Here is a 16,583-nt window from a genome sequence, read left to right as displayed (position 1 = left end):
CCACTGAGACCCCATAAAGACTCCACAGAGAGTCCGTCGGGACCCCATAGAGATCCCACCGGGACCCCACCGGGACCCCACAGACAGACACCCCATAGAGATCCCACAGACAGACACCCCATAGAGATCCCACAGACAGACACCTCATAGAGATCCCACAGAGACTCGTCGGGACCCAGAATGGACTCCGCCGGACCTCGATAGAGACCCTGCGGAGGGCACACCAGGGCCCATGGAGACCTACAGAACCCCCGTAAAGACGCCATGGAGACCTGTAGAGAAACCATCGAGACCCACAGAGATCCCTGAAGGACGCCATCCACGGAGACGCCACAGGGACCCCTCCTCGTGTGCCAGGAGGACCAGCGCTCCCCTCGCGCCGGCGCCACGGAACCCCCCGGGCCCCGTCAGTCGGTCAGAGGCGGCTGGAGCCCATGGGGGCCGAGGCGACCCACCTGGCTCCGAACCGGACGAGGTCCGACTCCTTCCTACCTGGCCCCAACGCGGTCCCCTGGGGTCCGGCACAGATCCCCCAATGCCCCCCCCCCACCCCCAGTTTCTTACCCTCCCACCCCTTACCCCCCGTCCCCTACCCCCCCCCCCCTTCTGCTAGGCGAAGCTCATGGAGACCGTGTGCTCCAGGGCCTTGCGGCGCAAGGAGGCGATGCTCGTGCCCCGCCACATGTCCCCGACCTCGGGAGAGCCGCAGAGCTGCGGGGAGCCCGTGGGGACGGTGCTCACCACTTGCGGCGGCCCCGACAGCGACGTGGAGACCATCCCGGGGAACGAGGGCTGGTACAGGTGCGACTGCAGCCCGCCGCCGTTCGACAGCCCCATGTGGTTGGGGCCCCCGCCCAGACTGCACTGCGACAGGGATTGCCCCATCTGGGGCTGGCGGCCCAGAGACGGCGGCAGCGGCAGCGACGAGACGCCGGACATGGCGGCGCCCCAGCGCGCGTCCCCCGCGTGGAAGGAGCACAGCGAGTCGGCCATGGAGGGAGGGAACTGCGGCAGGCCCGCGGGCGGCAGCAGCGCGCCCGGGGTGCGGAACACGTTGGTCGTCTTCTTGCGCTTCTTCCACTTGGCGCGGCGGTTCTGGAACCAGACCTGCCCGGAGGGGACACGGGAGGAGGGGTCACAACCGGTGGAGGAGAGGGGTCACGGGAGGAGGGGTCACAACCGGTGGAGGAGAGGGGGTCACGGGAGGAGGGGTCACAACCGGTGGAGGAGAGGGGGTCACGGGAGGAGGGGTCACAACCGGTGGAGGAGAGGGGGTCATGGGAGGAGGGGTCACAACCGGTGGAGGAGAGGGGGTCACGGGAGGAGGGGTCACAACCGGTGGAGGAGAGGGGGTCACGGGAGGGATGGCATCGCCAGGTGAGGGTCGACTGCGCCCAGTGAAGACACGAGAGGGGCAGCAACGAGCAGGGACAGAGGGGGGGGGGGGGTGGCAGGACAGGATGCCCGTCACCAAGGCGAAGGCGACCAGGGGGAGGGGGGTGCAGGCGGCAGGCACGAGCAGCGAGCGGCAATCGGGGTGGGCGCGACGCCGTCCATTAACAAGGGGGACGGGGCGGGGGGGTCATTGACGTCGTGAGCGAGCCCTGTTAGCGAGCTCCTGTTAGCGAGCACCTGTTGGCGACCTCCTGTTAGCGAGCTCCTGTTAGCGACCTCCTGTTAGCGACCTCCTGTTAGCGAGCCCTGTTAGCGACCTCCTGTTAGCGAGCTCCTGTTAGCGAGCTCCTAGCGCCTGTTAGCGAGCTCCTGTTGGCGAGCACCGTTTGGCGAGGCATGCTCTTCTCTCTCTCACAGGCGCGGAAACAAGAACAAAGCCGAAGATCCCCCATCACAGACGGAGCCACTGTTATAGCAACTTCTGTTTGGGAATACCTATGAAGGCCAGAACCACACCCAGCCGCCTTTGTGTCCCCAATGCAGATGTGTATACACCTTGTCGACGGAGGGGAGGCTCAGGACCGATTTACATAGATATTTGCCACTTATGTTGGTCGTGAGCGGCAATCGAACTCGGGTCTCGGGGTTCGTAGCGTGGTGCGCGAACCGCGACACTGCCGATCAGCTTCATCACATGTGCATGCAAACACAAGTATGCACGTGCACACGTACTTGTACAGATACACACATAGACGCACACATATCCCCACGCACAGACAGACAGATTTACACAAACACACCACGTTATCGTGCGCCATGCCGGCCTTAACAGGTGCTCGCTAACACCACTGTCCCCACCAATCTATACGCACACGCCTTTTGTCACACACACACATACGAGGAGTATATCCACAGGACAAGCGCAGTTGACTTCCCCCACAAAGTGGTACTAATTTTATCGACACGGAAGCAATGATGATGATGGGGAGTCAACTCCCAACCAGGATCTCGACAACGTCCGATTGCCGTCGGTTCCTTCACCTCGATCCGTTGCCGAGTCGCGGCGAGACGCGTGCCCATCATGGAGGGCCACCACTGGAGTGGGTGGTGCAGCTGAGGCAATTACTGACGGTGGCCAGGGGGTCAAACTGATGACGTAATAAAGAGGCGCTCAAGAGCTCGGGTGGAGGAGCGCTTTTGCAAAACTGGATTTGATTTGAGAAGCAACACTTCGACCCGTGCTGAGACGCGTGGATCAGAGACGTGGGCTCGCACAGAGAGAAAACTGGAGCACGGCGAGAGAGTGGGAGCGTGCGATTTAGACTGAGACACAGAGAGAGGAACACGACGATCAGAGAACAGGCGCACACGATCGACATCACGTGGACTGTTCGGAGGTAAGCGGACGAGGAATGGCCACCGTGAGACGGGTGAGACTGGTGAAGGAATGGCAGCCAGACGATTGAACGCGGCCCGAGGCCGGCTCAGTGACGACCACGAGCGGACGATCACCGCCGCGGATTTGGAGCGCGGCTAGCGTGCGGGATTTGAACTGAAAATGATTTTATATTTTACCACGTAAGGCCCACTGAGCTATACAGCTGTTTTTCTGAAGCGATTTGGTCACAAATTATAGCTCAACGAAGTGGCTTATCGCGTGGAATTTTTTAGGAGTTAAATAATCTAAACGCATGTTTTTAAATGTGGAGAGAAACCCGGAGGCCCCGGAGAGACATCCACGCGATTGTCGCATCGCAGGAGCATGAGGGCCGGCGAGAGGATGGGGAGGAGGCCTTCATCCAGCAGTGGATCGATCAGAGTGATGACGACGACGATGCGCACACAATGGCACAGATCCAACGAGAGAGGAGTAAGCACAGCACAAAACGCGGAGTGGATCGTGTCACCCTCGCCGCCGTTGATGTTAGCCGTGGCGCGGTGCGCTAACCGCTGCACCACCGCCACCTCGTGCACACACTGACACTCGTACTTGCGTACACACACAGCACGTGTTTAGAGGACAGCATTCATCTACTGAAGATCCATGTACACACACGCACACCTATATAGTGCGACAGTGCGTCGCGTGTATCCTTACGCGTGTACACATTGAAAGACACACACGCCATGCACATCAACTACACATCATGGAATTTGTGAGGGTGCACACACACGTGTGCGTGTTTTATAAAGACCCCCCATATAGCCTTAACTGACTATTGGGGCAAGTGCTGTTAGCGAGTCGCACCTATGAAGGCCGGCATGGCGCACGAGGGGGTGGGTGGCCAGCACCACGCCCGGCCGCCTTTGTCTCCCGAGTGGCAATATTTACACATTGTACCAGGTACTCATTTGAGGCCGGGTCGACCTAGGGGAGAGGCCCAAGAACGGTTGAGATATCCGTCACTGGCGTTTGTGGCCGTGAGCGGGAATTGAACACAGACGCCGGGTTCGTGGTGCAGTGCGCAAACCGCTATTGCCCCACCACACACACACAACACACACACACAACACACACACAACACACACACACAACACACACACACAACACACACACAACACACACACACACAACACACACAACACACACACAACACACACAACACACACACAACACACACACAACACACACACACAACACACACACACACTACACACACACAACACACACACACCACACACACAACACACACACAACACACACACAACACACACACCTCAGGGAGAGTCCACGCACTCACGCGCCCTTGACAGTCTAACCAATCGGACCACCCCGCGCCATGATTGCTGGGGCCCAGATTCTCGAACGACGATGTTTTATGCCAATTGTCTCGTTCATGCATACAGTGAACTATCTATTTCCATTCAATACTCATCAATTGACCAATAACATATTCATATACAGAGGACCGCAGAGCTTCGGCAATTGCAGGTAGCGCCGCTGCCGCCCTCCGGCTCGTTTGTGCTTCCTCTGCGTCGCCCTCTGCACGAGAACGGCACCTCGCCGAGCGCTTCGACAACACCGCTGTGCTCTACACGAGTCGCGATGCGGGTCTCTGTGCGTGTATGTGAGATGTGAATAGACTTGCACGCGGTTATAAGTACTCACACGGTACAGGCCAGACGATGAACACGCGCGTGTGCTATAGTGTAGCGGTTATCGCGCTGCGCTATAGACCCGGTGACCCGGGATTGATTCCCGCTCACGACCAACACCAGTGACGATAATCTCAACCGGTCCTGGGCCTCCCCGACTCAAATGAGTATCTGGTGCGATGTGTAAACATCGCCACCGGGGAGACAAAGGCGGTCGGGCGTGGTGCGGGCCACCGACCCCCTCGTGTACAGTTCGGCCTTCATAGGTGCTCGCTAACAGCACGTGCCCCTACAGTCTGTTAAGACTACACGGGGGATCCTTGTGTGTGTGCACGTGTGCGGTCCGCATGGCATCTCTCCGTTTAAAAGCGGCGCGGAAGTGAACACATTCACGGGGCGCACGCGCTGTCTGCGCACCACCACGGCCACCGCCGCGCGCGTCGTCCTGCACACAGCAACCCACGCGGCCGCCGCTCCAGCAAGCTCCAACTACCGCCGCCCGACCAACTTCCATTCAGCGGGTGGTCACTCCTTGTCTGCTTCTGCCCCGATGGTCAACTCCCTCCCTTCATCCTCGTCCGCGCTGATTCCCCCCCCTCCCCCCCCCGCCCGGTCTCTGTTCAGATCTTCTCTGTCCATGGCTGAGCGCGTCCATCTGTCCTCGCGTTTTGTTATAGAAGTCAGCCCCCCCCCATCGCCCCCCCATCGCCCCCCCCCCCCCATTGCCCCCCCCATCTCCCCCGCCATCGCCCCGCCACTTGCCGTTGATCTGAACAACATAAACATCAACAATAACATTCCTCCTCGTGTGTGCCCCCAGGCGCTAACCCGACGATATAAACTTGAGACCATACGCCCCGTGGCTGTCTCCACGTACACGTGCTGCGGTTGTGGTGTGAGTGTCCGCATCCCCTCGGCCACGTTGGTTTGAAACAAGCACAATGAGGACCGGTTTCCACACTCGAGTGTCTCATCAGCAGTCAGGCTCGCTTGCCTGCAGCACTGCTGCTGCACTGCTGCTGCTGCTACTGCTGCTGCTACTGCTGCTGCTGCACAGCTGCTGCACTGCTGCTACTGCTGCTGCTACTGCTGCTACTGCTGCTGCTGCTACTGCTGCTACTGCTGCTACTGCTGCACTGCTGCTGCTGCTGCTACTGCTGCTACTGCTGCTGCTGCACCGCTGCTGTTGCTGCTGGCGCACTGCCTCTGGGTGCAAGCGGCGTCTCCGCCTCGTGCGTCTCCATGCGGGGAGCGCGGGGAGCGGCGGCGCCGCGCGGGGAGCGCTCCACTGCGCTCCGGACTCGGCGGCCCGTGTTCGATTCCCGCTCACGAGCAATGACGGCGATTATTTGAACTGGTCTTGGCCCTCCTCGAGGTCGACCCTTAATAAATGAGTCCCTGGTGCGGTGCGGTGTGGAAACATCGTCACTGGGGAGACAAAGGCGGCCTGGCGTGGCCCTGGCCACACGGCGCCCTCGTGTGCTGTGCCAGCCTTGATAGGTGCTGCTCGCTAACAGCCCTCGCTTCAACAGTCTGTTAAAGGTTACACGTTGATATTTATCTTTGTATTACAGTGAGTGTGTGTTGTACAGCGTGTGAGTGTGCACGCGCATTCCACGCACACTCCACGCACACTCCACGCACACCCCCGGCTACCCCCGGCGGGGGCAGGGGCTAGGTAGGGGAGTGGGGCTCCGTGGGGTGCCGAGTGTCGCGGGTCGCTCCGTGCCCGTGAATTCGCCGGGGTCGTTAATGAATTAATTGACGAGAAGCGCGGACCGCGCACGCGCGCCGCGATCCGGGGTTCGAGGAGCGCGCGCGCGCACAAGGGGGGACCACAACGACAAAGATCCCCCGTGTAGCCTTCAACAGGCAGATGAGGCAAGTGCTGTTAGCGAGGAGCACCTATGAAGGCCGGCACGCGACACGGCGGAGTGGTGTGACCAGCACCACGCCCGAACGCCTTTGCCTTCCCAGCGCTGATGTTTACTCGCCGCCACCAGTTTCTCATTTAAGACCAAGTCGACCGAGGAGAGGAGGCCCAGTTCCGGATCAAATACTCGCCACTGATCGGTCGTGAGCCAACTCGGATCGCCAGGTTCGTAGCGCAGCGCGCTCACCTACTGCGACACATGCAAAACAAATACAAATCTCCCCCATATAGTATTAACTGACTAATGGGGCAAGTGCCCTTAGCGAGCACCTATACGTGTTAGCGAGTAACATACTCTAGATAATATGTGCGGTGCACATGAGCACATGCCGGCTGCGTGTGCGTATGCACGGCGTGAACACCCTCACCTCACAGCCCACACGGGTACTCATAGTCACGGCTACTCGCGGACATATTCACGTGGATATTCTGCATGGTGTGCCAACATGGTTTACACAGCACACGCACACACGCACGTGTGTCATTATTACACGTGTGTCATTATTACACGTGTGTAAATTACGCACGTGCCCAGGCGCCGGCCATCAACATCATCATTCTCGTGGTGGTGGAGATGATGATTATGATGATGATGGAGGTAGTGGAAGTGAAGGGGATAATGATAGTGGTGGAAATTTATGGTGGAGATGCAGACAGTGGTGGAGGTGATGGTGGCGATGGTGACAGTGATATAGATGATGATACAGATGATGGTGGAGATGCAGACAGTGGTGGGGATGATGATGATGATGGTGTGATGGTGGTGGCGAGGATGATTATGATGATGTTACTTTTGTTTACGTTTTAAAGCGTCCGCATAATGACGTGAGAGGGGAGCGCGGATGGGCAGATGAGAGCTGAGAGTGAAGAGAGGGTGCGGGGGCTTCATTGGCACATGTTTGACACTATTCCACGACAACACTAGATAACGGGATGCATGTATTAATAAACAAACATTGAAGACGAAGGCCCCCTGTATTGCGCACACGAGCTTTTGGGGGACGTGTTGTAAGCGAGTCGCGCCTATGAAGGCCGCTACTACAAACGAGGCGGTGGGTGGCCAGCACCACGCCCCGTCGCCCTCGTCTCCCACAGCGCACCACACAGCGCACCATGGACTCATTTAGCGCTCAGTCGACACAGGGCAGAGCCGGCATCGGTTCAGATATTCGCAGCCCCACCACTCCCCCCAGACGCACGCGCACGCGCGCCGACTTGGCTGTGTCGCGTGGAGTGATCACGTGGGGAGCGGTGGTGCAGCGGTTAGCGACCCCAGATCGTTTTCCCGCTCGCGGCCAAATTGCGTGACGAATACCTCAACCGGTCCTGGGCGCTCCCCGAGGTCGATTCAGCCTCAACGGAGCACCTGGCGCGGTGGATAAATATATCGGAATTAGGAAGACAAAGGCGGCCGAGCGTCGTGAGGGCCACCGAGCATCGTGCGCAGTGACGGCCTCTGCGGCTGCTCCCTAACGGCACTTGTCCCAATAGTCCACACAGACTACCCGGGGGATCTTTGCCTTTGTGTAATAGCGCTTTCTCCTTCAAGTCCTTTGTGACATCGCAACGCGAGCAGTTAACTGCAGCGTGTACACCTCCATTGTGAGTGAATAAACCCTCCATTGTGAGTGTGTTAACCCTCTAGAGTGGTGTGTAAACCTCTAGAGTGAGTGTGTTAACCCTCTAGAGTGAGTGTGTAAACCCTACAGGACGCGTGTGTAGATCCTCCATATGTATACAGTATAAATGCTGACACGTATTTACACGTATAGGTGAAAACACACGCGCACTTGTGTACGCGTGTGTTCATTGTAAGTTAACACACGCGCACGTACACATGAACACACGCGCACGTGTTGTGTTTACATATTAACACACCGGCACGCGTGGGCACTTGACCCCACACTCGTCGCGAGCCGTGCGCTGTCGCGAACCGCGTCGCGCTTTTTTGCCATGGCGAGGGGCCGAGTTTGATTTTTGATCGACTTGGTGAAGATGATGGTGGTGGTATTGATGGTGGTGTTGATGATATTCGTGATGATGGTGGTGGTGATGATGGTGGTGTTGATGATGGTGGTGATGATGGTGGTGGTGTTGATGGTGGTGGTGTTGATGATGGTGGTGGTGATGGTATTGATGGTGGTGTTGATGATATTCGTGATGATGGTGGTGGTGATGATGGTGGTGTTGATGATGGTGGTGATGATGGTGGTGGTGTTGATGGTGGTGGTGTTGATGATGGTGGTGATGATGGTGGTGGTGTTGATGGTGGTGTTGATGATGGTGGTGGTGGTGTTGATGGTGGTGGTGTTGATGGTGGTGGTGGTATTGATGGTGGTGGTGATGATGATATTCGTGATGATGGTGGTGGTGGTGGTGGTATTGATGATGGTGGTGATGATGGTGGTGGTGATGGTGGTGGTGATGGTGGTGGTGTTGATGGTGGTGGTGTTGATGGTGGTGGTATTGATGGTGGTGGTATTGATGGTGGTGTTGATGATGATATTCGTGATGATGGTGGTGGTGGTGGTATTGATGGTAGTGGTGATGATGGTATTCGTGATGATGGTGGTGGTCATGATCTTTGCGCCATCACCTCCATTGTGAGTTTACAAACCGCGGTCGCGATGCGCGCGACTCATACACACTCATACAAACTCACACACACACACATCTATACACACTCATACACACTCATACACACACACTCATGCACACTCATACACACAGACTCATATACACACACACTCATACACACTCACACACACATGCACACTCATCTCATACACACACACTTATACACACACCCTCATACACACTCATACACACACACACACATACACACTCATACACACTCATACACACACACTCATACACACTCATACACACTCACACACACTCATACACACACACTCATACACACTCACACTCATACACACCCATACACACACACACCCATACACACTCATACACACCCATACACACATACACACTCATACACCCATACACACACAACAACAACAACAACAACAACCGCCATTCGCCACTAAGTGGCGGTGACGTCACCACGACGCTTGTGCCAGGCCAAGTGCACCTTGAGGCCACGTGAAGTGTCGAACGCCCGCTGGCAGGAGGTCACGGGGCAGACCCAGGTGCCACTGGTCGACTGACCGAGATGACCGAGATGACTGGCTGATGCACCACCTGTGCCCCCTACTGTGCCAACTTGCTGTGCTTTAGCCACCCGGCACTCCGCTCGTTGTTGTGAGCGTCGCTTCTCCGTCCTCCGTTGTTGTTGGAGGGCAACTGACTCCAACTGCCCAGTAGCGTCCTTCACGAGCCTCCTCCACTGAGGCCGATCTTAACACCGCTGGTACCAGTCATCGGCAAGTCCACTCAGCTCCACATCCTCCTGTACCACATCATTCCATCTCTTTTCTAGCCCGTGCCGCGCCCGTTTAGCCCCCTCGATCCGGTCGAACAAAAGCTGTTTAGGCTACGAACACACTCATGCACACGAACACACTCATATAGATAAATATCCCCATTGTAGCCAAATATCCCCATTGTAACAGAGTGTTGGGGAAAGTGCTGTGAGCGCGCACGGCACACGAGGGGGTTGGTGGCCAGCACCACACCCGACCGCCTTTGTCTCCCCAGTGACGATATTTACACAGCACACCAGGTCATCATATGAGGCTGAGTCAACCTAGGAGAGGCCCAGGACCGTTTCAAATAATCGTCATTCGTGTTGGGTGTTAATGGGAATTGAACTGGGGTCGCCGGGTTCGGAGCTCAGGACGTGTGTGTCAACGGCGCTAACCACTGCGCCTTCACTCCCCACAATACACACTCACTTATATATTGACGCGATCTACGCCAAAACACCTCTATTATGGATAACACATTGTCATACATACACACAAACACACACATACACACTCATATGTTCGTATACGGGGTGCGTGAGTAACACGCGGTTTGTTCGGACACGCGGTGTATTAATTACCACACTGCGCTACGAACCCGGCCACCCGAGTTCGATTCCCGCTAACGACCAATAACAAAGACAGCGAATATTTTGACTGGTCATGAGCCTTCCAATAATCGCTACTGGGGAGACAGAGGTGGCCGAGTGTGTTGCTGGTCTTCGTAGTTTCTCGCGAATAGTACTTGCCCCAACCGCCTGTTCAGGATGTGCGGGGGATATTTCCCTTCGTGTTTTAGTGACATCGGAGTGAGTGAGCTAGGCTCGCTCTCTTTCGTCTTCAGCGTCACACTCCGCGGGAGGCGAATTACTCGGTCCACCGATGCTGCTGGGCTTGCGTGTGAGATTGTTTAATGCTCAGCGGAGACTCGACAACGTTTGTGCCACGTTTCAGCCGTCTACGCCTTCCAGAACATCATCACCCCCACGCACCGTCCTCTATATTTACAACACGTGTACCATTATTAGACACAAATAGTTTGTAACAGACTGTTGGGGCAAGTGCTGTTAGCGAGTGGCACCTTCGAAGACCGGCATGGCTCACAACGAAGTGGACGGGTGGCGAGCACCACGCCCATCCGCCTTTGTCTCCCTCGTGGTAAAATCTACACACCGCACCAGGCACGCATTGGAGGCTGGGTCGACCTAGGGGAGGCCCAGGACCGGTTCGGTTAATCGTCACTGGTGTCGGTGCATGTGTATCATCTTAGAGCAATAGGAGTGTATTTATGAGCGTGTACGTTCTATTACGGGTATATATATATAACTCTGTATAATATAGAATCAGCCGTGTTTGTTTCATGACGTGGTGAATATACAAGGCGGCGACCTGGGGGAAGCCTTCATTCAACAGTGGATCGATCACGACTAATGCAAATATGAACCTCTACGGCGCGTACGTAAGACGAGGGTGTGTACGCGACAGCGTGCACGTCATCTGATAAGGGCGAGAGCGTGCGGCATCAGCAGCAGCACACACACACAGGTCGTGCGGCGCGTGTACACGCTGAATAGACCCAGACACACGCTCGCAAACAAAGCACACAGACCCCATGTGGCCTGCACAGACTGTTGGGGCACGCGCTGTGAGCGAGCGCCTATTCAGGGCGTGCACGCAGCTTCGTGCGCTCAGCACTGAGCCCCCCCCCCCCCCCCCGGGTGCAGAGGCACCGAGTCCCGGGTCCACGCACCCCCCCCCCCCCTCCTCGTGAACGCGAACAGGTTGCGAGCGGTAAGAGTACAAACATCCTGCCATGCCGGCACGCACGTACACACATTCATAGCCACATAGAGTAATCGCAGTTACATATACATATTACATGCACACACACACATACATAAATATTATATAAAACGACAAACATCCCCCGTATAATTCTAGATTTTAAGCTTTCGTGACTGCAAGGATTCATATTCTTAGGTTTTTTGTTACATACGTGACTTTACCGGAAAAAACCTAAGAGTATGAATCCCCCGTATAGCCTACACAGACTGTTGGGGCAAGTGCTGTTGGCGAGCAGCTATGAAGGTCGCTACGGCGCACGAGGGGGTGGTCACAACTGCACCTGGCCGATGATGTTGATGTTTACGCATCGCACCAGGTACTAATTTGAAGCTGAGTCGACCTAGGAGAGGCCCGGAACCGGTTCAGATAATCGTCACTGGTGTTGGTGGCCAGTACGAGAATCGACCTCGGGTGTCTCCGCTCTATATAAACACACAACGACAAATACGCAAATGCGTACAAAGACAGAAACATGCACATATATACAGTATACACATATAGAACATACACATATATACTTATACTATAAACGTACGCATATGTGCACACATTCACCAATACAGATATCAACTGGTAAACACAACAGGCAAATACATAAACACACTCACGCTCGCATGTGTAGCCGTATCTGCGTGCGTGCGCACGCGCATACAACCCAGTGCTGCGTGAGGCCTCCTCGCCACGCCGTGCTTGGCCATGGGGGCACTGAAGGAGCGGACAGCGGGTTCGCGCTTTCAAGTCTCGTACCTCAGTTCCGATCCTGGCCACGGCTCACGTCAGTGGCGAGTGACGTCTGGACCGGTTCTGGACCTCCCGATCTGGTCGCGCGCCGCGCCGGCCTCCGCGGGCACTGCCCGTGACCAGCACTCGCCCCAACAGTCTGTGCAGGCTACCCGGGGGAGCTTTGTCTCCGTGGGAGTGCGCGCGCCACAACATCGACGCCGCCCGCGGGAAGCGACGAGGCCGCCGCGTCTCTCGACACCGCGCGCCGCCAACGACGACGACGGCGGTGACGACGACGACGAGAGGCATCGCGCCCGGGCCCCTGTCGGGTGGTCATGACCCTCCCTCGTGACAGTATCAATGATGATAATATAATAGTAGTCCTCACCGTAGTAATGATTGTACAATGACGCATACATGTTTACGTGGTGGGCACGCTGCGGGTAAAGTAGAGAGACGTGGGTCCCCCCGGGGTTCACGCGGCTCTCACGCCGAGGCAGGCCCCGCGCCGAGCGGCGCGGCGGCGATGATCGCTCGGACTTCGCGGACGCGGCGCAACTTTACACACAAACCACCATCACCAACATCATCACCACCATCATCACCACCATCACCTAATCACCACTATCATCACCACCATCACCACCACTATCACCATCATCACCACTTTCACCATCATCACCATCATCATCACCACCATCATCACCACCACCATCACCATCATCACTACCATCATCACCATCACTACCAACATCACCACCATCATCACCACCACCATCACCATCATCACTACCATCATCACCATCACTACCATCACCACCATCATCATCATCATCGCCATCATCATCGCCACCATCATCATCACCACCACCATCACCATCATCGTCACCATCATCACCACCATCATCACTACCATCATCATCGCCACCACCATCACCATCATCACTACCATCATCACCACCACCATCATCATCACCATCACTACCATCATCACCAATACCACGATCACCATCAACACTACCATCATCACTACCAGCATCACCATCATCATTACCATCATCGCCACCACCATCATCATCGCCACCACCATCGCCACAACCAATACCACGATCACCCCCACCATCAGCGTCATCGCTGCCCATCCGCTGTGGTTATTGTTGACGCGATGGCGATTGTAACTGCGCAGCTACCGCGCTACTCTCGCTGTGGGCTCGCGGTGCCGTGGTGTGTGACGCTATGTCCGACGTTTCGCTCCACGTGCCGGGAACTTCTGCGGGAATTGACGGTGCGGACGCAGCGGCAAACACCTTCCTGGTAGCGTAGAGTGGCTCTTGTTGTGCCAGTTAACCATTGTCAAATCTAACAAGTTTAACCACTGCCATTGCTAACCAGTTAACAATTGTTACATTTAACTATTATTGTACTATTTAACTTATGTAATATCTAACCAGTGAACTAGTGTTACAATTCACGATTCGTATCAGTGCCTATTGCAATACGAGTTAGCTATGCTCATAGTTGCTATTGTTACGCTGTCGCTCTGATTGGGACTGCCGCTGTTTGTGTTGAGAGTTATGATTGTTCTGCCAGGATCGTCACCCGATGGCCGCTATGAATGAGAGTTACCAAGGCGATGATTACGGCTGTTGCTGTTGTTGCTGTTGTTGTTGTTGTCAACATTCTGGTTGTCGCTCGTGTAACTCTCGAGTAGTTTTGGGTGTTTTTATTGATCGACGACCGCGACTCAAGCTGCCCACATTGTGGGTCGCGAACGCAGCGCGCCGCGGTCGCGCTGCGTTCGCGCTCTTCCGCGATAACCTCAGAAACAGCGACACCCACCTCGACAACAACAACAACCACGATAGCAATTACCAGGATAACAACCACCACCACGACAACCACTACCACCACCACGACGACAACAACACGACGACGCCAGGGTCGACAAGAGGGCGATGGGTTCGCGGTGGCGGAGTGCGACAGCGAAAACGCGACGACGACGACGACGCGGCGCGAATAGCAGCGACCGTAGCTCCGTGTCGATGACAATGATGGCAGCGGCCGCACACGCGCACGTGTATACGCACGCGCGTGAATACACACGCACGTGTACACGCACGTGAACACACACGTGAACACACGCACGTGTACACGCACGTGCACACCAGACTTGCACGCACACGTCAACAAACCACGCGCGATCACCCGCGCGTACACACACACACGTGTACACACACACACACACGTGTACACACACACGTGTACACACACACGTGTACACACACACGCGTGTACAAACACACGCGTGTACACACACACGCGCGCGATACGTACGCATCCAAACGACACGCTGCCGCACGTGTACACGCACACCCGTCGCCCCGCCCGCCCGCCCCGCGCACACGTGCACACACCTGCACGCGCGCGGCACGCACCTGCACGCGCGACTCGGTGAGGCCGATGCGCAGCGCCAGCTCCTCGCGCATGAAGATGTCGGGGTAGTGCGTCTTGGCGAAGCTGCGCTCCAGCTCGTTGAGCTGCGCGGGCGTGAAGCGCGTGCGGTGACGCTTCTGCTTCTGCGGCGCCACCCCCGACTGCTGCTTGCTGCTGTCCGGCTCCTTGAGAGCCGACAGCCCCGAGCCGCCGCCTCCTCCTCCACCACCTCCTCCACCTCCTCCTACTCCACCACCTCCTCCTCCGCCGCCGGGTCCCTGGTTCTGCTGCTGCTGCTGCATGTCGTCCCCCCCGAGCATCGTGACTCCGTCGGGGCCCCCGCACCCCCCCGAGACGCACGGGTGCTCGTTCCCGTTGCCGCCCACGCCGACCAGGCGACACTTGCTGGCCTCGGCGACTCGCAGCATCTCAGAGTGATCCTTGAGACCTGAACATACGAAAAGAAGGGGGGGAGTGATGGGTGGGGGGGTCCGTGAGATGGGGGGGGGTCTCCATTATTTGAGCCCCCTTTCGGGGGGGTCCCTCTTAGCCAGGGCGCCTTTAGCGGAGTCTCCAATTCCAAAAATCCCTCTCACTCGGGACCCCTGTCGTCTTCGGAGTTCTCCCCACCAGGATCCCGACTAGCAGAGGTCCCCTTCCCGGTCCCCTCGCTCGCGAAGAGACACGTGCTGCTGCTGCTCGCACGCCAGCGCGCGCGAATGTAAACACGCCGCGCTAATGGAGATGAATGGAAACGGGAGTTCCGCTCGCCGCGCGCATCATTGCGTGTCTCGGTGTCTCCGCGTGTCTCGGTGTCTCCGCGTGTCTCCGCGTTTCTCGGTGTCTCCGCGTGTCTCGGTGTCTCCGCGTGTCTCCGCGTGTCTCGGTGTCTCCGCGTGTCTCCGCGTGTCTCGGTGTCTCCGCGTGTCTCCGCGTGTCTCGGTGTCTGCGCGTGTCTCGGTGTCTCCGTGTGTCTCAGTATGTCTCCGCGTGTCTCGGTGTGTCTCGGCGTGTCTCAGTATGTCTCCGCGTGGCGTGTCTCTGGTATAAGGGTGTCTCGATAGTGTCTCCGCGTGTCTCTCTCTAAGTCTCCGAGCGGGACTTGATGAGGTGCGTGTGTCTGCGCAACTCGGCGCTTGGAGTTTTGACTCGGCGTGTCTCTGCGTGTCTGGCCGCGGCGTCTCACCCTCGGCGGAGTACATGTTCCTCTGCACGAGTCGCGAGTCCAGCATGTCTGCGTGCGACAGCATCGCGAGGCTGCTGCTGCCGCGCCGGGCGGCTCCCGCCCCCCCCCCCCTCCTCCTCCGCTCTCGCCCCTAATCTCCCCTGATCTCGTTTCACGCTCGTCTCCCGCCGCCCGCTCTGCTCGCTCTCGTCACACTGGTCGATGTCGCCGTTGTTCTTATCGTCGATGTCGTAGCTGTTAAAGTTGATGCCACGCGGCAGTGGCCGCGCGTCGCCGCCGGCCGATGAATATAACGGCGCGACGCCTAATGGGCCGGCCTTATGAGCCACCTAAATCAGGGCCGTCACGCAATCACAGCCAATGAGATCTGACGAGGTGAGGGCTACTGACTCCCCCCTCCCCTTGCACCCCTCCTCCCCCTCCTCCTCCTCCCCCCCGAATTAGCGTCGCCTCGCCCCTCCCTCAGCCCCCCCCCCCCGCGCCGCGAGTGCGCGCGCGCGTTCGCGATGGCAGCGGCACTTAGCACGGGCACGCGCGGGGCCAC

The 16,583-nt window shown here is 57.2% G+C and overlaps 1 protein-coding gene across 2 annotated transcripts; it reads right to left on the bottom strand.

Annotated features, from left to right (window-relative positions):
- Nucleotides 1-607: 607 nt before the first annotated feature.
- LOC133346312 (homeobox protein orthopedia B-like) lies at nt 608-16,142 on the bottom strand. 2 transcript variants are annotated; one of them, XM_061557807.1, is made up of 3 exons: nt 16,040-16,142; nt 14,835-15,301; nt 608-1,107 (listed from the first exon to the last, which is right to left on the bottom strand). In XM_061557807.1, exons 1-3 carry the CDS (start codon nt 16,101-16,103, stop codon nt 610-612), a joined length of 1,029 nt encoding a protein of 342 aa, XP_061413791.1. In that variant the 5' UTR covers nt 16,104-16,142; the 3' UTR covers nt 608-609. The 2 variants fall into 2 exon arrangements, with proteins under 2 accessions (XP_061413791.1, XP_061413792.1); XM_061557808.1 differs by having other exon boundaries at nt 14,856-15,301.
- Between the last annotated feature and the right edge of the window lie 441 nt (nt 16,143-16,583).

Source organism: Lethenteron reissneri, chromosome 24, assembly GCF_015708825.2.
Source record: "Lethenteron reissneri isolate LAM-NWPU_2019-01 chromosome 24, ASM1570882v1, whole genome shotgun sequence".
Taxonomy (NCBI): domain Eukaryota; kingdom Metazoa; phylum Chordata; class Hyperoartia; order Petromyzontiformes; family Petromyzontidae; genus Lethenteron; species Lethenteron reissneri.
The sequence above is the reverse complement of the archived record's forward strand: the minus strand, read 5'-3'. Positions and strand labels throughout refer to the sequence as shown.